General features: G+C 37.9%; 1 protein-coding gene across 1 annotated transcript; it reads right to left on the bottom strand.

The window, feature by feature from the left end:
- Window positions 1–354: 354 nt before the first annotated feature.
- On the bottom strand, window positions 355–24,275 carry cpda (carboxypeptidase D, a). The gene is made up of 21 exons (XM_044118686.1): window positions 23,466–24,275; window positions 21,668–21,915; window positions 15,645–15,787; window positions 15,364–15,533; window positions 14,136–14,536; window positions 13,834–14,025; window positions 12,611–12,778; window positions 12,356–12,465; window positions 11,745–11,847; window positions 10,834–10,976; window positions 10,390–10,559; window positions 10,002–10,304; window positions 9,115–9,310; window positions 8,651–8,786; window positions 8,380–8,526; window positions 8,106–8,204; window positions 7,943–8,007; window positions 7,230–7,361; window positions 6,169–6,354; window positions 3,755–3,866; window positions 355–2,821 (listed from the first exon to the last, which is right to left on the bottom strand). Exons 1-21 carry the CDS (start codon window positions 24,104–24,106, stop codon window positions 2,595–2,597), a joined length of 4,092 nt encoding a protein of 1,363 aa, XP_043974621.1. The 5' UTR covers window positions 24,107–24,275; the 3' UTR covers window positions 355–2,594.
- Between the last annotated feature and the right edge of the window lie 1,655 nt (window positions 24,276–25,930).

Here is a 25,930-nt window from a genome sequence, read left to right on the forward strand (position 1 = left end):
TGATCACATGGAATTAGGTTTTCAGTCAACTACCAATGACCAGTAGTTATATAGATTTACCGGATATAAATCAATTACTAACACGTGCAATTGTGTAGGATGCCTTGTTTACAATGTATTTGCAAGAATCTCAATTAAAGATGAGCTCATTAAATAAAAAAAAAATAAAAAAACAATTTTACTCATTTTCTGTGAACTTTGAGATACACCTCAATGTGACACAAACTGTTATTAGATTTAAAGGCCAATAAACAGGACACCGTGTAGATATTAGGGTTTTAGGTTTTTTCTCTCTTTCATAGCCTGTTAGTTTACATTGCAATATCTGAAAAAAAAAAATAACTGAAGCAAGACATGTGGCTGTTAGGTGTTTTATTGTGTAGTTTGCATGTTTGTTGTGCATGTTAGTATATTATGATCACATCAAGGTTCTGGTTAAATGTTCTGCTATGTGTTGATTTATAGTGAGCATCAAGTACAATTGGCAAACAACATTTACAGTTCCAGTTTCTTTATATAAAATCTTCACACCCAGACTGTGACACTTCCAAAGGCTTATAGAGAATTTGAAGGGGCTTCACAGACATAGCATAAGAAAAATAATTTACAAAACTGTCTCCCAACGCAAATTGTAAGAAATAATCTCTTGTGAAAACAGCTAGAGGTCAGGGTAAACTTGGGACTGAACAAGAGTATATTGCTGCTAAACCGTGCATTTGCCTATCCCAATGCACTTTCAGTGATTTCATAGCAACCAACAGTAGTTGAGCATTTCAGCGATGAGCAAATCTATCCCGTTTTTGATCCTGGTAACTTATCTGGTTTGTTTTGAAATGCTTTTCATTACATTTAGGAAGCTAGAAAACCTAAAACAGACACAAAATAACCATATTTTCTACCATGCTAAAGCTTTTCATACGACTCCCAAGTCTTTGGAGAAACTTGCCTCTCACAGAATGAGTCAACGAGAAACAACTTTTAAAAGTTACAAGATAACCGAGGAGGATATTACCTGGATGATTTCAGAGGATTGAGCTACAATTTTAACTTGTGGGGCACAAATACACTTGATGTATTTTATTAATTAATTGGGAAACAAACCAGGTTTGATTTTAAATGAAAGTAGTTTGTCATCAAAAATATCAGAAAACAAAGTAAAGCTAAAAATAAAAGATTCTAATCAAAATAACAGGACAGTTAAAAGCCATCAGTAACTTTCCATATACAGAACAAAATTATACTGAAACATAAATCTATTAAAAAATGGAATAATAAATACAATCATCACTACATATTTCTAGCTTCTTTGTTTGTTTTTTTCTTTCTTTCTTTCAGCAGGGATATCAGACGGTGTTGGCTTTCCAGTTCTGGGATTTTTCCACCAAAGTGGTTCCAGTGGTGCTGGAGGAAGTTCTTAACTGGTTTTTATAAAAGAACTGGTCACTTTTCCACGGCCATGGAACCATCTTGATGCCACATCATTGCATCACCATGAAGATCTTAACCAGTAAATATTTGATATTCTGAGAGAGAACTGACCTATGCAAATCCTGTTATATATGAATGAACGCTCTAATTTCAACAGCTTATCAATTAAATCAAATTTTAAACAAAAAAAAAAGTTAGTCTTATTCAACTGATAATAAAACTCTTAATAATTTATCCAGAGTTTCTATCATTTTCATTTTAAACATGGCACTCACAACAGTGTTGTTCTATAAGAACCGGACTCCAGCAAATACTCGGACCATTTTAGGACTGGAACCGCTCTGGTGGAGTAAAAGCCCTTAGTGCAGGTGAACTTTCCTTATGCACTTACCATTCCAGGGCAGATTTTATTTAAGCCTGACAAAAAACACAAAACTGATAAACTCCCAGGCAAGTCACCTTAAAATTGTGCCAAAACGTTAACAAGAAAGATTTTTCATCTTTTCTCCTCAGCAGACTACTGGATGGATCAATTTTCAGCATAAACTCAGTTTTATTGAAAGCAAATGCAGCTTTGTCTCATCTATTTCAGTCTGACTGGACAGATAAACCCCCAGAAGCCAAGGCACAGAGTTGGAGTCGTTCTCCCAAAGGCTCGCACACTTTCAGTGCAGCTATTCTACTTTGGATCAAGAAATGAAAAAAAATATATATATATATATTAAAAATTGGATTTCCAATTTTGAAGGATTATTAAATTGTTGCTTATTTCAAAGATCCATTTTGGGCAATACAGCACTTCTTGCTACTTTTGTTTTCAGGAGTTCATTTGGACTTGGCAGCTTGGCCTTTAAACTGGGCAGAATGAGCAGAGGCCTTTTTGAATGCCTCGGAAAACAAAGAAGCCACTGCAAAGGATCAATGAGGCCGGAGAGGAACTTCTTCATTCACTGTATTCATCATCATCGTCCCCCATCCCCACCCTGCTGGTCAGGCAGGAGTCCACCAGCAGGATAACTGATGGAGTAACAAAGAAAATGCTTGCATCACTCATTCAGAGACGGTGAAGCTGTGATATGAAGAGTTCATTGAGATCCTTAAGGATTTAACTCTAGAGCAAAAAATAAAAAATAAAAAAAATAAGCAAAAATTCTAGTGCAAATCTTTCAGATTTTGTTCGCATATAGTGTCTCTTCATCGCTTTCGCTTTCATCCTGAAACTCGTGGGCGAGCAGGGACTTTTTGGAGCCCATGGAGTTGAGATGGATTTCATCGTCGTATTCGTCGCGGTGCTGCCGCAACCGGTGGAAACCGTCCTTCTGATGGTCGGACTTCGCTGAGCACACGCACCAAATGATGCACGCCGTCAACACCAGCGCTGTCATGGAGGCAGCTGCAAATACAAAATGAGAGACGCACTGTTACACATTTTCATCTGCATAAAAAAAACAAAAACATAAATATTACTAAAGAAAACATTAGTCACTTGGAACAAAATAGCTTTTAATTTAAGTGTAAATAAATTTATGACTCCAGTAGAGGTCAGAAGTTGTATCTTCTTACACACCAACACTCATTGTTTTTCAGTTAGTTTTGAGTCAATAATTGTCCTGAGACATTCATAATATGCTTTGGCTCCGTTTACTGAATGTATTTTAAAAGTGCTAGATAATAGTATCAGATTTTTTGTTAAAGTTTTACTAAAGTAGACAAAACCTGAAAATAAATAAATAAATAAATAAATAAATTATCTCAAGAACACAAAATGCTGCTTCTCATAAAAGGCACAAATGGCCGCAAAGTGTTTAAAAATCAAAGTGGCAACATGTTAAAAAAAAAACAAACAAAAAAAAACAACCTTAAAATTAAAGTTAAATATAGCGCCTTTTTTTCATAGTGCCTTATTTAAAACCTTTGACAAGCCAATATTTTGATTCTACATTTACATCATAAACAAATGAGTCCCTTTATGGTAAGGCTTAATTTTCAAGAATTCGCCATTAAGTGTTAACTTTTCTTTGTCCACCAGATGGCGCTACTAGTTTTATTGGGCAAACTTGACTTAAGTAAAAAAAAAAAAAAAACATACATTATCTTTACTGCAATTGTGTATTTTGTCAGAAACAAAAGTTTTGAATTTTAAAACTTTTGTTTTAAAACTTTCAAGGTATCATGCTTTTAAAGTAATGATACTTTAAAAGTATCATTACTTTTAAGGTAAAAGTAATGATACTCAAGCACATGATGGGTGAATGTAAACTTCTGAGCTGAGATCTTTCATAAAAAAAAACTACTCCCATCTGCATAAGGCTCTTCTGATAACTACCTGCACAGGCCACAACAAACTCCCTTTGAAATCCAAATATGCTGTTGTCTACATCAAACTCTATCGGGACAAAAGCAGCAGCTTCATGGGAAGTGACCACAACCTGGAAAACCTGAAAAAAAAAAAAAAAAAGTTAACATTACCAAACTTTTCTTTATCACATATGATTCATATTGGAGCAATGAACAAAACGTGTTACGTTTGTTTGTGGAGTGGCCTGTTTTCCAACCTGAAGTGAAAGCTAATACAAGGTTATTGAAACTTCACTTTTGAAAGTTTTAATGGTAATTGTGTTGGTCTATTCACATCTGATTGAGGGCTGAGGAATTCAAATTAAAGCAAATATTAAATGTTCTGGTTTCACGCCTTCATACATTACGGTTCGACAGAGAAAAAATTAAAAGGTCACATCTTTGTATCCAATCAGGGTGTTGTTTTTTAAATGAGGTAAATAGGAACATCTCCGTCTCTCAAAGCTTCTTTGACAACAGAGATGGCTAATCATCTAATCAGCTGATCCCTTCTGCAGGTGTGTCTGTTTAGTATAACCTGCTGCAGGTTTGTAACTCAAAGAAAATACTGTTGGAGAGAAAAAAAAATATCCTAATATATTCAGCTGAAAGGTAACTTACAAAAATCACATTAAGAATGAAGTTGCTGGATTACAACAAGGCAGATGCATTTTAGTAAAATGATTTGAACCCAAACAGAGATTGGTGGCAGAGTAGAAGCTCTCTGTGTCTTCTTCTACTGTCAGGACATTTTTGTACTATTTTCTGATAACAGAAGAATCTGTGAAACTAACGTAATTTCTCTTTTCAGGTAAATGAGATGCTCCCCTATGAGTTGAGACAGAGCATTCGATGCCCTAAAAAGTATGGGCAGACTGTTAAGGAGAGGAACTTCTTGTTGGCTCCGCCATTTAGTTCACAGCTTATGTTTGAGGAGCACGACCCTGAGAAACCGCTGGATGAGAGGTATATCAGGAATGCTGCAATTATTCCAGATCTCTCTGATCAGTTGTGCAGCTCCGAAGCTGTCGAGACGGAGGAGACCTCAGGAGCTGCTCTGACGATCCATGGTTATTCAGTGGAAGACTTCCAGAAGACCCATCACTCTGTGGTGGATCCCCTGCTCTACAGGCCCTGTGGGAAGCAGAGGCCTTACAGCCTGGAGCTGGGGTTTATCATCAAGGAACGCCTGCTGGACGAGATGGCGTATCCGACACTGGAGATTTCAGAGCGCCCTGATGGAAAGGTGGAAGTGACGGAGAGGTTCTGCGTGCTTCGCTCAACGCCTGCTATAGATATAGACTGTAAAGGGGAACCGTGGTAAAATCCCTCCTAAGACTGTCTATAATAAGCATGGGTTTGCTCTCTGTTAAACTTATTACTATATACTTCTATTGACTGTTGTTTCGTTTTTCAGCCACATCTGTACAATTTGAAATGTACTGCAATCCTTACTGTGAATTTTTACAAGACATATTGGTCTGCAGGTAAAAAGTTTTTATATTCATCTAATTTCTAAAGTGATGTTGTACACTAATGGATAAATACATGAACAGATTAAATAATGTTAAATTAATAAAGACAAGTCATTTCTAAACTAAAAATCCTAAATTTAAAAGAAAACATTTTGAGGTTTGTATTTTTCCAAACGTTCCAGGGAGTCAGTCATTAGAATCTAGATATGCATTAAGAAAATAAGACCTTCATTTCAGTTATTAAACACAAACAGAAAAAGCAATATTACACAGATTTATGGCAGAGGGTTTCAGGCAAATATCTTGATGCGTTCTAACCAAGCGTGTTTTGAGCGATGCAAACCAGGTGCGTCTGGTTTACATTCAAAGTCTATGTGGAGGCGCATCGAGAGCTTGTGGAGCATCTAGCATGAGGCATTTTGCACCGTTTGAACCGTTTGCAGCATCGAGTGCGTCCAATGCTCCACAGAAACTTTGAATGTAAACCAGAAGCACCTCATGCTCAAAACGCGTTTGGCGTGAACGCACCAAAAGGGCACACGCGTCAAACTTGAAACGTCAGAGACATTTTTGACTCGCTTAACGCGTTTACTGTGAATGCACCATTAATCCTAATTGTGTTGTACTAAAAATAATGTTTTATTAGCCTTATGCCACCTAATATTCTGAGAAACTGAGTATTCATCAGTTTTCATACATTAAGCCATAATGTAGTTACTAAAAACGAACAGAAAAACTTTAGATACGTCATTCAGTATCACTTTATCAGTATTCAATAATATTCTATGTATTAATATGCACCTGGAGATAATATTTATTTTAAGAGCGTATTTGTTACTTGATGGGTTCATGTTAAAAGCTGTATGCTTATTCTAAGTTCTGACTTCTATGCTATGTATAAAGCATTTGCATGTAAAACACAGCGTACCTGTTTATGGCGACTTCCATAGCCTTCAGCTATGGCATCAATATTATAGGTGCCTGGGTGGACCAGGGTGTGGAAGTAGCCGCCCTCAGAAGTAGAAACTTTCAGGGTTGTGTTCAGAAAAATGGTCGCTCCGACAACGGGTTTCCCGCTTCTGTCCCTCACTACACCACGCACCCCTTTATGGACCTGAGCAAAAACATTCATGGTTTGTGACACACCTCTAATAGTATGACTTTAGACTATGGAAATATTTAATAGATTAATACAATTTCATAAAATTTACTCAGATTACAGATTACATTTACTCAGGACATTTTCAAATGATAATTTTAGGAACTAGAATTTTTTTTAAATTTTTTTTGGAGAATTGTAGAATTCTTAATCTCAGAATTTATCAATAGACGCAAATTTATTATTTTTTTGTTGTTGTTGAAGAAAACTTGATGGCTTCATGGTTTTTAGGCAATTTCTAAATGCAAAAGTGAACTAACAATGGGGAATATTTTTAGATTAGGGATGGATGGTCATGTGTTGGTTGTTGTATCACCAATTTCTACTGTCCACAAACACTTGCTCATAATGTTTTAATAATGGAAACACATACAAATATTTTTTTTATTATCTCTTAACTATTTGCACACATATCCAGATCTGAAAATGCCTTTCTAAGAATTCTGCATTGGTCATAAATCCAAACTTTTAGAAAGTTGCCCTTTAGAATGTGCTTTTCTTAATAAGACTCCTCTCTTAAATACATTTTTTTCTTCAGGGCAGTGTCTGTAGATATTACCGATATGAGGAACAAAGACCTGGGAGTTAAAAATGGACATAATTCAGATTGTTGGAGGATGTAAAGGTAAAAGAGAGCAGATCAAGAAAGCTTCAATAAAAAAAGAAAGACTCAAGTAAATAGCAACCTGAAAGTGAATGACAATCTTAAACTGAATTTAAAATAAAAATAGGAATACTAAAATATTTTTCTTAGAAATAAAAAAAATGCAAAACAAAACATTTCAATATAAAAGTACATTACTAAAAATTCTATAAGACTAACATCTTACCTCCACCAGCATGCTGAGGAGAGCCTTTTTGTTCTCAGCCCAGAGCGTTCCCAGCTGATTAGCAGCAGGAAACAAACAGCAGCCGGTATATACTGTGATTTCTGGGCAGTGTCCAAAATCCATACTGAAGTCCTGGAATGACACGAGAATGAAATGTGACACGAGACACCAGATAAAGATAACGGATAAAAGAAAGTAAAAGATGAAACAGCACTTTGTGAATGTTTTGTGGGTACAGTTCAGGGATGTTCCCCTTCCTTCAGTTCCTTCCTAACTGAAGGAAGGGGAACATTGTCCAGAAAGACACAAATGAGTGAGTTTGGTTTAAAAGGACTGGACTGGCCTCCATATGCTCCTAACCAAAACCTAATAGGAGATTTTTTTTGGATGAATCTGAGATTTTGAGCCAGACCTTCTCATCCAACATCAGTGTTTGACCTGACAAATGCTCTTCTGGGAGAATGGGAGAAAATTTCCAAAGTCCCACTTTAAAACCCAGCAAAAATCATTCCCAGAGTAACTTGATATTAAGTCATAAGGATTAACAATGGGGTATCAATCAAGTTTATATGTGTGTCTCCAGACATTGTGACCCAATAGTTTTGGCAACATATTGTGTATATTTTCCAAATAACCCAGTCACAATAAAAATGTACTTTGTTGTTAAATCTTCCATAAAAAAAAAAACTTTCATTCTAGTTGAAAAGTCTTACCTTCATGCTCCCCATGTGACTTTGCAATTGTGCTGCTTTCATCACTCCATCTGGGACATTTCCCACTGAGTACAGTGAAAGCAGACAGTTAACAAACATGATTATCTTAACTCACAGATATAAATGACAGACATGACATCCATTAATAAAAATTAAGTCATACTTTGCCCGTTGTTGGAACATGCAACGTCACCGGGGTGCATCTTGGGATGGTTCTTGGCATACACTTTTGCCAAGTACTTCAAAGTGGCTTCATTCTTAACTACAAAAACAAATTATTCACGTTTAATTTCATCCGGTTTGGTGATGATGAAGAGAAGATTATCATCAAGCCTTGAACATCATAAATCATCACCGTAGGAAAGTTTTTTCTTAAAGTAATAATATGTAAAGGCATAATAGGTTACACAGCACAAGACTATCCAAAGTGGTGTTACCAGTCTGAACAGGTTTGTCATAAGGGTAGGTGACAACCAGAGCGCCTCCATCCAGGGCGACAGACAGACTGAAGTCATTGCTTTGAATAAAATTCATCATTGCTCTGGTCTCTGGTTCTGGCTCCATCAAATGCTGCCACGAGTTGCCTGTTAAAGTAGGAAAGGAAAAACAGCAAGCCTCTCTTAATCAAGTCTACTGTAATTCAGCTGTATTTTATTCCAAACAACTTTGACAGAAATGTAGCAATAAATATGTATCCAAATAACGGACCGAAAAACGTCTTGTCAAGATCTTTGCCGTTGGAGTTGGTCAGGCCGCGGCTGGATGAGCATTCCTTCTCCGCCGCCTGTTCCCGTCCGTCAGGGTTGATGGAGGGCACAATGAAAATGCGTGTCTCGTTGATTAGCTGGAGAACAGGAAACGTAGAGAAGTCAAATTAATGCAGAAAAAATGCATGCAAAGTATTCAAACCCCTTGAACTTGTTCACATTCTGTCTGGTTGTGTTTTAATAGAATCTTATGTGACAGACCCTCACAAAGTAGAGAACAAGTATAACATGGTAAAAATACATGAATTTGAGTTTTTTTACAAGTACAAGCCTGAAGTGTGCCATGCATTTGTATTTTACTATTTTGAAAACACATGTTTTAGGGTGGTCCGTTACAGTTCGTCTGTGCCGGCTAGCATAAAATGTTTCAGGGCTCAGTGTATTTAGGGCGATACCGACACTAACCTTGGAAATGGCGGCATTCTTGCCGTAGTTGATGCACAGAAAGGCGGCAAACTCCAGCAGCAGCTCCGTGCCCACAGGAGCGTTGCCGTGGATCCCCGCCACGAAGCGGATCTTTGGTTCAGACGGCTCTGGTTCTGCTGGATTGTTGGAGATTTCCAGAGCCGAAATGTTTTTAAACTCTACACTTTCGCCCAGTCTAAACACAAGAAACACAAAATCACATGAAGGGTTAGAAAAATATTGATGCATTGACAACCAACTCAATCAACAGCAGATTGAAGCTAAACCTTGCAGCAAACTTGCTTAACAGCTTTGAGATCAATTCCAAGATAAATGCTTATCTAAAAACAACAAGGTAACACAGTGCTGGGCAGTAAGGCTTAAAATTAAAATCTCCATCTTAAAAAAGTTGCTTTAATTATAAAATACTTCAAGAAAGTTATCAGCTTAGCAGATGTCTAGCTGGGTTTGTGTGTTTCTTTCTTCAGATATACTCAGTAATTTACACAATCACTTCAACGTAATGTAACTGATAATAATATGATGCTGCTGCATTAAAAGATTAAGAATTTATATTCACTATTTTCTCAAAAAAATTAAATATAACTTCACAAGAGAGCTTTTGTCATTTTAATATTTTTCTTTTTTGTTATTCTTTTTGTTGGAGTTATAAAATTATGACTTTATTCTCCTAAGACTGTGACTGTATTCTCGATGGGAGTTCTTTAGGGCTTGCTGTCACCACTCTGAACCATTGATGAAAACATAAAAATACAGATTTTGAAAAAATTAAATCTTCAAAAACCAAATATTTGACAAATGAGTAAAGTCGATTTATCAACCAGACCCTGTAAGTCAGTGGTTTTGGATATTAACAGCATACTCACTTGTGTAAAGATGTAATTTGGGGGAAGTTCAGTGTGAGGCCCCTCAAGAAAGCTTCCAGGTCTTTTGGGCGTCGGTAGCGGAAGCTGTTATCGGTGGCTGTGCTCTTGACCAGCTGCTCCAAACCTTGGTCTAGAGACAGCTCCTTTATCAAGCTGGAGAGTGCCCTGTCAGATGGGCTCCGGGTCAGCTGGGGAACAGTGGACGCATGGCCGGTATTTTCCGAGTTTAAGCGGGTCAGCCTGAAGTCCACTACCTCTGCTTGGCCCTTTGAGACAGTAGCGTAGGTCGTCAAGGGCTTATACCTTCACAGATAAAATTAAAGAGGTTTTTCTTTAGGTAGTGGAAGGGAAGCCTTTTCTCTGGAACTTTCTGAAATATAAACATTACCCATCAGCAGAGGCAGTGACTGCATAAGTCCCAGGAACCAGCAGTCTCCAGTAGTCTCCAGTAAGACCTGTAGTGATGTTGTGGTCTATTACCCCCACGCTGATGGTGGCATTGGGAATTCCCACTTTATCCTGGTCATCAGAAACTGTGCCTTTTATTCCTGTGTGAACCTACCGTAACAAACAACAAAACAAACCGGAGTAAGTAGAAAACAGTGAAAGTGAAGTACATGCTAGCACAGGGGTGGGCACTCCTGGTCCTCGAGGGCCGGTCTCCTGCAACTTTTAGATGCATCTCTACTTCAACACACCTGAGTCAAATAATAAGGTCATTAACAGTCCTATTAACAGTCCTGTAGAGCTACATCTAAAAGCTGCAGGAGGCCAGCCCTCAAGGACCAGGAGTGCCCACCCTTGTGCTAACATTAACTCTTGCTTTTTGTACCTGCTGCATAAACTGCAGCAAAGCTCTCCAGTTTTGTTCCCAGTATTTTGGTAGGTCCTTAGCCAGGGGGTACTTGATGCAGCCCAGCTCGATGGTCACCTCAAAGCAGTTTGTGTTGACGTAATTCCAGTCTTGCATCCCACCTGGGAAAAATAAAGTCTTAATTATTCTTGATATTGGCACTGAGTTAACTTCTCTGACTGAAGCCAAAAATAAAGCCAGGGACAGACAAGCACTGACTTGCATTTTACCAACTGTCCAGCAATGGACTCTTCTAGTTTGAAAATAAGTAACAAGAGGAGTCTGCACTACTGGAAAACAAGGTATTTGCCTCTTTACTCCTCATTTTTACATAATTTTTTTTGTCAGACTATCAAGCAAAAGTTATTTTAGATTAAAGATAACATGAGTAAATAGAAAATACAGTTTTCAAATTTAGATTTAGTTTGCCGAGGGGGTTACCTAAAACATTATATGGATGCCCATCAATGGTGGCAATGAGCGTTTGCAAAACTGATTTATGGTAATTCAGCCATAATGTTGGGTTTTTAAGCACTGGATTCTGGTTCATCAAGATATTATTTTGGTAAATGTGAACAAATCTTTTTATAAACATATTTATGGATCCAAAATAATAAAGAATCGATAAAGATTTTCTGCAGCCCGTTAATGCATTTTGGTATCAATGATGGTTACAATGTCAGAGCTCTAAAGAACTCACACTATCTATATAACAGTTTTACAATCCTTTGTTGTTTTTTTACATTATTTTGTGAGGTTATTTGATTTCACTTATGTAAAGTTAAGACACTCAAAGCAAGAGTGAGAAAAGCACATTTCAAATCTTGAAAAGAAAGTATTATTTGTGTAAATAGTTGGCTTTATATGAGCTTTGAGCAATGAAGGCCTACCAGGAACAGTGTACCAGTTGGCCCCATTAGTGATGCCATCCTCAAAATAGTCCTCTGGGTCCAGGTCATTACAAGGGTGACCTTTGGACATGAGGGAATTCTCCTGCACACAAATTCAACACAAAAACAACTTAACAACGACTTCAACTGTTTAGATGTTTAAAGCCAAATCTCTCCACAGATTGAAGAGGCAAAAGTGAGCCTGTCTTTTCTAACTTTTGCCTCATTACAAAAAAAACAAACAAAAAAAAAAACATCCATGTATTTTGGGGGATTTTCTATCCCAGACAAACAAAAATGAACATAGAACTCTTCAGCAGAAGAAGATTTTTTGTTTTTGAAAATGGAAATCTGCATTTTCTCGCCTTTAATATGACATTTAAATTAAATCCACTGCAATCAATTCTTAAGCAGAAACTAAACAGACATTAAATGTATTATTTTCTTTCCATTTTGTGGTTGTATGTAATTTATCAGGTTTTTAAAAAGGCAAAACAAGAGAAGGTTGAAGAGGTATTAATAATTCTGTCAGGCACGGTACATGATGATAGTTTATAAACACATGAATAAAACTATGAGCAGAAATTTTAGCCTGGAAGACATTAATTTACCTGTGAGTATGCTTTGGCCACCTGCTTAAATACTTCATCATCAGGCGACCTGCTGTAATGACTAAGCCCCTCTTTGTCATCATCGAAGGGGTAGTTGACCACTAAGGAGCCTGTATTTCACAAAAACATTGCACTTCATTGCTTTGTTAGTGTAATTAACAAGCAACTAAATAATAAGGTGTTTAGTGGATGAAATAGAAAATTAATATATAAATGTAGCTAAATGACAACTTTTACACTGAATGGCTTATTTACCTCCATGAAGGTTTGCAGACAAAACAAACGGGGTGTTCTTTAACCAGCTCATGACAGCTATTGTCTCTGGCTGCCTGGGTTCGGTGATAGTGACAAACTGGTCTGGAAAGTTGCGATTCAGATCGTAGTCATTGCTGTTGTTCCGTCCTCTGCCGCCCTTCACGTCGCCTACAGGGAAGCAAACTCAGGTGATGAGTGACTGCTATGCGACAGTCACTGAAGTGTGCTCCTGTTTGAAGGTTTGTGCTTTAATTTTCACTTTTGTACTTCTGCAGTAATTATTGACTAAAGGATGTCACACAGAAAAGCAGCTCAAGAGATAAACAGAGAAGTTGAAGGAGGACACGTGGATTTCACAATAAGAAGGGGGATAGTGACATAAAAACAGCTACATTTATCCAATATATTCTTGTTAAAAAAATTGATATATTTTGTACACTATAAAAAGTTAGTCCTTCTTTTAAATAATAACTAAAATGCTCGCGAAACATGAAACTGGCACTCTCATGGTTTGGACCACTTTTTAATGCATTTGGGGGGGTATGTGTTCGTGTGTGTGTGTGTGCTGTTTATGGTTAAATTAAAGTTACTGTGCAAGAAGAACAGAGTATATCCCTTTGTTCCATTGGGGTTGACCGTTTGTCCTCTTTTCTTAAATAACCTCTTGACCATCTTGCGCTAAAAGTATTACATACCATACAAAGGATATAAGTGCCTGCAAGAGTTCAAATAACTAGTTGCTGTGTTACTAAAAAGACTTTTCCAACTCCCCTCCAATATCAAAAGCTGAATGAATTTTCATCAGTGAAGACAGAATGTATGCATAGTGTCACATGAGATTATTATCTGGACATTCTAATAGCATTTGTGTAGCAATTATTTAATTGTTTCATAGCAGGGCACTTATTTGTGTAATATGCAGCATCTCTAAGTAGCAGCCCTACGTCGCAGATTTTTTTTTTTTTCCACCATGTCTTAGTTGGAAATCTGATGTCTGGAAGCTACAGTATCGAAAACACTGGATCCATTACTACAACTATACTACGCTTTACAAAGCACTGAAATTGCTGGCTGTTTTGCAGTGCAAGCATAACTCACTCTCAACTATCTGAAAGCCATATATTTACCAAAAGCTACATTCAAAAAAATTCTTAAATTAAAGAAAATATATGATTTCGGTCTCCAGGAGGTTGAGATTCTATGCCCGTAAATATTTCTCTTACCTTCCACAGCCACTTCGTAGCCATCGGGGTTCATGGAGGGCATGATGTGAATCCTGGTGCTGTTGACCAGCTGAGTGACCTCAGGGTCGGTACCATAGTTGCGACACAGATATTCAATGAGGTTGAGCAGCAGTTCCCTTCCCACCACCTCATTTCCGTGCATGTTGCCCACATACTTGAACTCCGGCTCCCCTGAAAAAGATTAAGAGAAACACGTCAATGCATTAACAACATACATACACATCCTGTATAAATGACCTTTACAAAGGGCAGCTGCTCTGATTGTGTTGTTTGCCGCTCACCATGCTCGTGAACATTAGGGTTGTCCGAGATTATCATCACATAAAGCTCCCGGTCTTGTACAGAGCGGCCGATGGAGTAAAGATGGGTGATGGAGGAAAACTCGCTGCTGTACTTTCGTAAGAAGAGCTCCATGTCTGCATAGTTGTGGTGACGAAACTCTTTTGGATGGATGGGCTCATGACCAGGTGGGACGAATGGAGGGGTGGTGGGAACTGCGTGAGCCTGGCTGCTGTTGGAAGCCTTCATAGAGGGAGTAACGAAGTGACTAGTGGGCAGAGCTGAGGTTGTAGTTTGGGGGGTTTTACCTGCAGCCTCACTGAAAACAGGCTGCAGGGTAAAGTTTGCCTCTGTGGGTTTGCCATCAATAACCTGAACATTGTTGAATGTCTTTGATAGGTACCTGCATACACAGAGAAAGACAAACTGAGAACGATTAGGCTTTAATTTCAAAATTACAAAAAGTGATGCCCCAGCTGTGTCATTATTCTGGTTCTTTTTTTTTAGCAGAACTCATGCAAAAGTCTGTGTGCCAGAAAACTAACACATGGATGCATTATGCTGCAGAGGTGTGGTTTTCCCAGCAGAGATGAGAAAGCTGGGAAATTTAGAAGATTATAACAAAGTTAAATAGAGGGCAACAGAGAAAAAAATAAACTCTGTCTTGCAGGCAGCAAACAACTTGAGACTGGGCCAGAGATTCATGTCCAGCGTGATAAATGCTAAGCATATTAAATGGTTTAAATCAAAGTATTTAATGAATTAAATGTTAAAATTTAAATGCAAGACTTGAAACTTGCTGCTTCAATAAACTCTCCATCCAGTCCGACTTCAGCTATTAGCTTCAGCTATTTTGCACAGAGGAACTGGCAAAAACATTGACCCTCTAGTTGTGTAAAGTTGATTGAGACGTACAAATCATTTGGTCCAGTAATTTTATAGGTTATAAATACAATATTTTGACTCAGGAGGTGTAAAATACAAATGCCTATGACACTTTTCAGATTTTAATTTCTCAGGAATCGGAATTCCTTTGCCTGAAATTATAAAAGAAAAACAATAAAGAAAGATTTCATCACAAGCTTGGAAACAGTTTTAAGAAATAAGGACTTTTAATCAGATTTTTTTGTGTGCGTGTTTCCGACTTGCAACACTGTTACTATGCTTTAAAGGGTGTTGCTTAATAAATAGCTTCACTTTGCACCAAATGTGGTGCGTGGATAAACTCACCCTGGAGCCCCAGCTGTGATGTTGTAGGTTCCCGGGAGCAGAAGGCGGTAGTAGTCTCCAAATTGTGCTGTGGTCAGGTTGTGGCGGATTCCAGCAACCACAATGCTGACATTCCTGAGGGCGGCACCGCTAACTGCATCTTTCACAAAGCCACGAACTCCCATGTGTACCTGGAAGAAAATAGTACTGCGAGTTTAAAAAGGATTTGTACTGAGAGATTCATGATGACTGAGGCATGTTTTAGTTTCTACGGGATAAACTTATTTTTTTGTGAGCTTTACCTTTTCCATGTAGGCCAGAAGGGACTCCCTGTTGAGATCCCATTCCTTACGCAGCTCAGAAGCATAAGGGTATTTGCAGCAGCTCAGCTCCATGGTGATTTCCAGGCAGTTTCCGTACAGGTAGTTGTAGTCCTGCATTCCTCCTGAGTAACACATCATCAACATAAACATCAGCACACTACAACAGTCTAACTATACATTTAAAAATTGGTCAGACTCTACAATATAACTGGATACTCTTTTAAGCTGCCAGACATCATTTCCTCTGGTAAGGTCAGGGCCTTTTCCACTTGAATACTTCTGGTGAGAGATTATTTACTGTGACTAAAAGTCCCAACGAAGCATCTGCAGTTCATAAGTTACCCAACCGTCTGCTAAAGTCAAGGAGAGCAGGCCGACTATCCCTGTGGAGCAGTTCTGGGCAGTCAGAGGTCCCATCGGTGAAGAGCTGCCATGACTGCACGCTTGGTGGCCACAGAAACAGTCAAACAGTTACAACCTTATTAAGCAGCCGGAGTAAATGGGGTCAAGAACTGCGCACTGAAAAATAACTTGTTCAATGGCACCAGTTCACTCCAGTCTCAATTACAGAGGAAAAACTTTAAAAAAAAAATTCAGGATTCCTTCTAATTTTAGGGCTCTTGACCAAAGACTTTGAGACTCTTTGAAGGCTCTTCCAAATTAAATTTTAGACCAACAAGAATAGCAAAACCTGACTTCATAATTGTACTGTTTAAAGTAATCCCGTTAGTTAAGTATAAATGTATCAGAATAGCACAGCATTTGTCAGCACTGGGTTACAACTCAGGGCTTTCACATGTAGGTCAACAAACTTTCCGCTGTCAGTGTGTTTTGATTTTAATCAATTATTATTTTCTATTTCTGCAAATTTATCCCAGGGTCTCTCTTGCAAATGAGATCTGGATCTCAATGGGGGTTTTACCTGGTTAAACAAAGGAAATGAGGCATATTAATAAATTTTCAAGCCAACATCAATAATCTATTATATGCAAAACCTGCTTTTATTTTCTTACAGATTCATATTCAAATGATTGCAAAAACCATGACTAAGTGTCAACCATATTTAATATCCTTCACCTCAACATGAGTCAGTGTTCAGTCAAAGTGAAATAGATATTTGTGGATGGCCAAAAAAAGAAAAGTCTTGGATGAGATGAAAACGAATCGGTGGGAAGATGTACAACATGTGATAAAAAAACATGAAAAATATTACAACAGACCTTGAAAGAAAAATTAATTTTGAATAAATTTTGAAATAAAAATATGCTTTTCAGAAGCATCTTTTCTGTTGTGTAATAAATCTTCAGCATATAGACACGATAACAAAATCACTAACATAAAACAAGCATGTATAAAAGCAGAGTGCTAATATGAGAAAAGCTAATAATATAAATATTAACGTAGGAACGTATATTTGAAAAGACAGTGTTGCAAATATAATGTCAACCTAACTGGAATATATTCAAGGCAAAACCTAGAAAACAGTTCTCCAATTAATACTACATGCCAATGTAAAACATTCATCATTTTATATTGGTGTTGCTTTTTTTTTTTTGCTGAACCATTAAACTCTAATTTTTTTCAGAAATGCTGACCCAAGCTTAATGGAACCACTTCGCAGCGTGACAGCTGGGTTTCTGCCATGATGCTGGAGGTCACACGCCCAACTCGCCGCTGCTGCCATAAAGGAGACTTGGCCCGATCAGAAGTGCTTCTAGCTAAGTCGTGCGCCTGCTGAGTGGTTGGCTGCAGGTCTACCTAACAGAAGTGTTCATGTGCTCTGTCAGCTGTTGAAAAAGGAGTGTCATCCTTTTTGCTGTTGAACAAAAATGACAAACATAACCTGCTTGCAAACCCATCGGTTATAACAACCAGCCCACAACATAAAGAAACATGGCCTCAGCATTTATTTGAAGGAGGGGCGTACTAAAATTTACCTTCAGGGCACCTTTGAGACTTTAAGCTCAGAGAGAGATAACTCTACAACAATCATGTGGCTAATTAGTATGGTGTTACATAAAACCCTAAAGATAAAATGTACACTTCCAACTGTTGTGACCTATAAAGCAACAATTGTACCGGTTGTCCTCCGTGTTTTTCTTTCTTGTTAAAACTCTGACATGATAAACAAATGTTTGAGGATGGGTTTGTGCGGAGGATCGGTTTACCATGATTCGTTCTGATTGTGTATTAATGTGACTTTTACTACGAGACTTTATGGAACTCCAGTTGTGTTCAGTAAGGGAGTGATATTAGAGGTTGTTTATCACTTTAAACTGCAGAAAGCTAAAAGTTTAATTTGAGTAGCCTCACGTAGGCCTGCTTACTGTCTGTCACGGATTCTTAAGACGTACATGTACAAACGAGCAACATTTACTGAAATGTATCACACCAGCAAGCGTTACAGAAAAAAAATCTATAAGAGTTTAAAATTTAAGTGACAGTTTTTGGAACGGATGAAGGAAATCACAAACTCATAGTCGGCACTGACTAATCGTGCTGCCATAAATAATGCAGTTAAACAGTTAGAGTGAAGGTTTTCTTTAGAGGTATGTGTTTACTCCTACGCAGGGACGCGCAAACGGTTTGGTGAGCAAAACCTTAGGTAATTACAAGATTCTAAGTCTAAACTTCTCTAGGAAAGGTGACAAATTATATATTATTCTTGATACTGATTATCACTTATTGCTTTTAATTGTTTAATTGTGTTGCACTTTAAATCCCTCACACATGGTCACATGTGTGCACGCACACACACACACACACACACACACACACACATGCCTACACACAGGTACAGTGAGCACCACTGCCATCGACCCTCCCCTTTGTGGCCTTTGACTGTTTGTCACTGTCTCCTCATCCTATGCCGACTGTTAGATTGTACCTAGAAGTAAACGTTTATTGTTGATCCCTTTTAATTGCATTTTTCCTAAACCTCATAGAGGCTGGAAGGCGTTTACCAAAACAGGGTGACACAAAGTTGTCACCTTGTTTTGGTGACAAAACCTTAAAAAACCTTAAATTTGTCCTATTTGTCATAGGACAAATTTAATTTTAATGCCTATATATCTCTCTTCTGAGGAAACAGACAGAGCAGGGTAACATGGCAACCAAACTATATATAAAATATCTCACCTATGAGGGATGAGTAATATAAGTGTCTACATTCATTAATGATTATTAGCTACCTGCCACAACATACAAGCTATAGAGCACAAACCTGACCAGAAGACATAAGCCTACGTCTGCTTCATAGTTTAAACTGTCACTAAAGCAAACCACTAAAGTAAACACCCTGCACCCACAAAGTTTAACAAACCCACAGACCTGGGCTTAAATATCCTGTTGAAGTAGGAGATTGTCACACCCTGAATGCAGCAGGAAACCACCGAACAGACAATCAAGTCAAAACCTGAGTTAGACCAGGATGTGCTTTACTGCAGGATGTCTGCAGTGGTTGAGCTATAAAAATCAAACACCAAGGAGAAGCACCTGCTTTTCTAAGTGGACCTGTCGGCTGTTCACAGAAACAAAGACAAGTAGCACAGATTCAGTGACTGCAGTGATCTCAAACTCCTCAAGGGTTTCAGTTCTGTAAAAATGATCATATAAACTACTTGCAAAGAGTCTCTACAACTCAGATCTAGGTTTTTGAATTAGCCGTTAGTCGGGAAAAAAAAACCTCAAATTGAAAAGTCAAAACTTAAATCCAGTTTCAGGTTATTTTACGGTTAAAGAAGAAACAGAGTTCTTCCTGATTAGATTACAGTGAATCATTGTGAAACATGACGGTGGATCATTATTTCAGGCTCTGTCTGCCAAACAGAACCGTCCTCTGTTCCTCCTGGCAGTTTGCCTCGGCTTCTTGTGATCTCACTCCATGTCCTCCAGACAATGTTTCCATCCAGTGCCGGTAAGTCCAAATTTAGGTGACATTTTGGACAGTGGCGTCCCTCAGTTACCGTAAATAGGTGTTATCTATTCAACTATTTCACACTAAGTGGTGCTTATCTTAAATCATATGAAGAGCAGAATCCGTCTCTACTTGATAGTGAGTTCATTTTTTTGGACAGCCAAGAGCCAAGATAAACCTGGTCAAAAAGTAACAATTTAATGAACAAGTAAGTCATTAAATGATTTAAATATGTGAACATTAAAAAAAACTGGACTACAAATCTGACTAAAACTATTAATTCAATTGGGAAATAAAAATGATAATTTGGGGATAAAAGAATACATCATGGCTCATACAATAAACTTGGTAAGAATAATAGGGAGAGAAACAGAAAAACTGGGTCCAGGGACCCATGTTTTTATGAAGGCAATTAAATCAGGTTGAGCTGATGCATAAGGAGTCGCCTCCTGATGGGCTCTCGTTATAAAACTTGTTACAACACAGAGCACCACTAGAGGAAATCTGAGCCGAAACCTGAAGCTGCAGACTCGCACAGCACCATCCTCTGCCCCGAGAAAAGCCAACCAAACAAAGGAGTAACATATGGTGGTTGATCCAATTTCAGGTGTCAGACACACAATTGTCATTGTACCCAAAAGTATCCCAAAAATTAGAAACAAAAAGAAAACAGAATGGTATTTGTTCCAGGTTTTCTTTGCATTGGTACAAATAATCAGGACCACACAATACAACTCTAGAATGTAGTCATTGGATATCTGTGACTGTGATGTATTGTTAACACAAACACAAAATGTGTTGGCTGTTCTTTTCCAAGTGACAGGAATTCTCCTTTTGCATTGGCAGTAACATATTGAGCCCAATGGTGTTCAAGAGGTTAAAGGTTACAGGGACTGTTTGAAACATCATGTCATATGCAAAGAAAGTATGGATTTATTCCAGCTTCTATTGTCTTCACATTACTCATTCATGTAAAGACAATAAATCAGTTGTAATACCAGTCATACCATAATTATGACTGATTTACCAAAAACTACTTATGTAAACAAGTGGAGAATGGAGAGGATTGAATTTAATGTTGAATTCCTTGCAACAATTAATGACCTCAGAGAAGAATACTGTATATTATCATGTTCAGGAAGCAGAAAAAAGTGTAAATATTTAAAGAATGACTGATGAAAAAGACCAGATTGTAAATGATTGTCTTTCAAAGCAAAATAGTATTTTTTCTTGCCACAAAAATGCCTTTTGAGTGAGGAGCAATGAAACAAGAAGTGCTTCCAGTGATGCATGATGACAAATGTGACTGTTTGACTACAAACAATAGAAATACTTTTGCAACAAAGATAATCTATGTTCTGGAAATGATTAATTTGTCTTTATTTGCCAACAGCAGTCTATCTCTTAGAAACACTTTTATGTGAGAATTAGGGAACCGGTGCAATCTTTAATTTAAAGCTGGAGTATGTAACTTTTCTAAAAAAAGATATACGTCTTTTACATATTTATTAAAACTGTCGTAGGATATGTCAAAGAAAAAACTTTTCTAGAATGTAGATTATACTGAAGAGAAAAACATAAAATCCTGCCATGTTCCTGATAAAAGAATAAACAGAGTCCCGCCTTCAATGAAATAAATCGAAACAACTTGAATTTAATTCATCCTGAACATGCTGCAGCTTGAGCACCGACACATTCCTGAATAAGCTGCAAACAATCCGACAATCAGAAACAGTCTTAGGTTTTAGACAGACGGCCCCTGCACAACCACTTTAAGGGAGAGTTGTATGTTCACAAATGACAGACTTACGCTAACATCAAAAAACAACAGCAGGCCAGCTGTAATTAAAAAGTTTCTAGGACGGCACAAAGAATGTGATCCATAAAACTGAGCTCAGTCTAAGCCAGCTGACTGTGGCTGTAAAAACACGACTAAGTTTAAAAGTGCTTGAAGCAATCTCATAGCAAAAAACTGGCCTACTTTTTAATTTCCCCGACATCACACTGACCATACTGCAGTGGACTTTCACCGTCAGACTTATGTTGAACATTTTAACATGAACAACTGAACTGCTTAACCACTCACCTGGCACATCATACCAGCTGGCTCCGTTGGTGATCCCGTCTTTAAAGGTTTCTCCGGAAGAGCCGGGACAGTTGGGCTGACCCGTCTTCATCGCAGGGTGATTTTGGGAATACACCAGGGCCAGGTAGCGAAACAGACTGTCATCCTCCGACTGGCTGTAGAAGCCCTCTATCTGGTGGGAGGCAGAGTCGTCGAAAGGGTAACTGGCCACCACGGTGCCGCCGTGCAGATTCCCAGAGAGAACAAATCTGTGGAGTCGGGAGCAGCAATTTATGCAAGTTAGAGCAATAATTAAACAATTCAAAACAACTACAACTCAGAAAGAGTAGTAGTTTATATCGTCACCATGCACCCTACAGCTAACTTCCAATCCGAGATGGCAACACACACTTATTTTAACGTTTTTACACATTTTTACTGGCATTTCCCAAATTATACAGTGGGTGTTTTTTTTGTTTTTTTTTTGTTTGTTTTGGCCAGTATTAAGAATATCTGTTCAGCCTAAATAGGTGCCTGCACTCCAGCTACTGCTTGATGTGAAGCACTTTTAGTTGTTCTTTTTCAACTTTTAAAACAGAAATATAACTGCTCAATAAATGTTATTCTACTTTCACAATGCCATTTTGTTTGTCTTGAGTCTGCTTTGTTACTTGCATCGTAAGTCAATGTATGTTATCACATGTCAACTACACATCTATTAAATGACGATGGAAGTTAATTGCAGCTCTCCTCTCTAAATAACAGGATTCAAGCCTTTGAAAATATTTCGTCTGCTGGTCACAAAATGACAAAATGTGAATTCGTCTGGCAAAATTTTGCTCTAAAATAGGCAGGAAATCTGGAAAAATCTCATTTAAACATCTCTGACTGCTGGTATTCTCCTTGGCGGGCTGCAATGGGATACGCCCGTGAAGGTTGTAGATGGATCGACATTTACTTGAGCACAACTTTTAGAAAGAAAAGAATGAGGAAAACATTCCACTGTGCAGGTATCAGAGGACAGTTATGTAATGTCAAGGTGTTACCAAAATCGTTTTTCTGAGCCACTGGCAACGAAACTTTCACACAACTAAACTCTGTGAATGTGAATGCCAGCTGACATCTTTTCAACTTCGTCACACAATAAGAAATAACATAGAGAAGTTGTACTACTAGTTAGAACCTGAAGGCCTCCCCCAAAAAATAAACAAAGCAGTAAACATGAGAAAAGTAGCAACTGCTTTAGGCCAGCCGTAGAAGATACTTCATCTGATAAACCATTTGATAATGATTCAGAAATAGCCCAGGCCTCAAGAACTGGAAGCTTAAATGTACAACCTTTGAAAGTATAATGAGTTTACAAAGAACATAACCACAAAAAGATGAACATTCTGGGCAATAACCTCGTGATTATAACTACATTTAGAAGGTCTTATTCCATAAGTTTGCCTTAGAAATATACATTTTGCTTACAATCGGCCAGTTTGATGAAGTCTGACTTCAGGATGTCACACCTGGTACAAAGATGGCTGAAAGCAAACATGAGGAAGATGGAAACAAGGAAAATTGGGATTTGTCTACTCAACATACTCACTGCCATCTTTACCAAAAATATTCCCGTGGCCTTACTTTCTAATACTGCGCAGTCCTAAATATGATATGATATGAATTTCACATGGATCCTAAAAACATAACAGAAAATTTAAAACATCAAAATGTTAAACAATGTCTGAACTTTTATTTTTTGTTTCCGAGGAAGGAGCCAAATATTGACAAACTATTTCTAAATAGACACAGCTTAGAGAACAGTCGTACTCACTTTTTCTCCTTGATCCATTTTATCACTGCCATGACCTCTGGAATGGTATCGGGACTCACTGTTGTCCCGTCAAACTGATCGGGAAAACTTCTGTTTAGGTCCTTATTTCTGGCATTATTTCGACCCCCGTTGTCACCATTGCAGTCCCCTTCCCTTGACTTCTCAAAGCCGTCAGGGTTCATGCTGGGCATGATGTAAATATCCGTGCTGTTCACCAGCTGTGTGATTCGGTCTTCCTCCCCATACTTAGTGAGCAGGTACTCCACCAGGTAGACCAACACCTGTCTGGACACGGTCTCATCTCCGTGCATGTTCCCCACGTACTTAAATTTAGGTTTCCCCGGCGTGTCTTTGTTGGGCTCCACAGTGATCCGCATCACCCACAACTCCCTGCCCTCCACAGACCGACCAATGCTCGACAGGTTCGCAATGTGGGGGTAGTTCTGCGCTAAAGCCTGTAAGCGTGTCGTTAGGTCAACATAATTGTAGTATTGATTGTAAGTCTCTATCGTTTCCGAAGCACCGGTGCTCCGTCGCAACTGCTCCTTGTCTTCACCCTGAGACACAACAAGACGAAACAAGGCGGAAAGGAACACCAGCTGTTTCAACGTCTTCGAAAGAGGCTCCCAGATGAGTACCATGTTGACCTAATATCTACTTCCACACCATCCGTTTCTCTCGACTAAAAAACTGAAACGAATGTTTTTCTTTCTTTCTTTTAAAGGTCTTTCTTCGCGTCACAGCTGTTTTTATGCTGTCAGGGCCACACCAGCCTGCCTGTTTCTTTTCACTTCCGTTCATCTGCCTGGGCGGGGCTATAATGTGACGTAATTTTTTAAGGTAGACCAGGAGTTAGCCTCAAGCGGGTCTAATCCGTACATGAAAGAAATTTAAGTTTCGTACACAAGAGTTTTCGGGTATAAAATATAGCCGTCAGTCAATAACTTTTTTAATAATCTGTTTTTGTGGGGCTTTTTTTTTTCCAATACTACTGATACAGTAAGCAAACTTTATGACTTCAAAAAGAAAAAAAAAAAAACAGTTCAAAACCGGGAGCTCATTTAAATTTATAGTCATTGGTCCGGTTAACCTTCCCCCTTGAGATTTTAATCCCGAGTATATTTTTAATTTAAAATTAAAATCAACCGTATTTTGGGAAAAACGATTGGGGAATGGGACAGTCCGAAACTGAAAAAAATAACAAAAACTGACACTTAGTAAATAGAAATAATCTAAGAAAGCCTTGAAAACGAAGTTTAGTTTGATTTGATATCAAATAGTGAAGAAAAAGACGACTTATGTTTGCTTTATGCGATGTATTTGCCTTATACCCGCAAGTTCACAAAATGCAAAAAAAAAACACAAATATTTCTTCCCCTAGTATATGAGAGTATTTTCCGATTCTTGATTTTGGATTTTTCAGCAAACAAATTCTTTGTGTTTAATGATGGTAGCATATTTTTAATTCTGCGAAAACCACTACACGTAAAAAGAAATGTAACAACAATTTCTGGTCGTGTATAGCCTAATTTGGAAGCTCAAAAGAAAAGCTGAGACATTGCTTAATTTTGTTCAAGTTGAAGCGCTATTTTCCAATGCATTCAGCAATAATGTGATGGAAGTTGTGCAAACAAATAACCAGCTGTGCATCTCACTGTCTGCCCAAAGATATTCTACTCACAAATGTATCTAAAAAGTATATCTGAATTATGCAAAGTAAACCTTTGGTTAAGCCAGGGACAATCTGAAGACATAATTAAAGCTCTTAGGAAATGGAGCCAAGCTTAGTTTACTGGCTGTGAAGCTTTCAGCAGCCATTATCTGAACATTTAATCAAGACACATTTACTTACATATTAATTTGGTTAACCTAATACTCTATATGGCAACTCAAGTCATACATTAACTGTTATGTGACATTGTAGTCATTTTGTTAATTCCTAATCAGTCCTGCTTCTAATTTGAAACATTTTGTATTCAGAGATTCACTTTCTAAAGACAACCTTCTTACAAGCTAACACAAGTTTCTCTAATCTTAATGATTGGGATGGCATAACAACATCTGTTTTATCATGTCTTGTTTGTCAAACATTCAGCCTGTTTAGGGTGAAAGACTTCCCTCTACCCTAATTTTTATTGGATCATGGCTCTTTTTTCAATAAATTACCAGTGCAAAAATTAGTTTAAACTAATATTACATCCACAGACTCTTGAAAAATGTTCCGAATATGACAATTTCTGCATATTATTGTTAGCAAAAATATATATTTTTTTTTTTAATCTACAGCTCAATCAAAAACACTTTGTGTCCATCCTTCTATTAGACACAAACTAATAGTGAGTTTGGAATAAACTGATCTTGTTTTGGAAAAATACTGTCATAAAGAGATACATAAACTCTTCCACTTGCTTATTTTTCTTTCTCCTACATTACAGCTGAACAATTATCTCAGTACTATAGATGAC

This window comes from Gambusia affinis, linkage group LG06 (assembly GCF_019740435.1).
Source record: "Gambusia affinis linkage group LG06, SWU_Gaff_1.0, whole genome shotgun sequence".
NCBI classification, from domain to species: Eukaryota; Metazoa; Chordata; class Actinopteri; order Cyprinodontiformes; family Poeciliidae; genus Gambusia; species Gambusia affinis.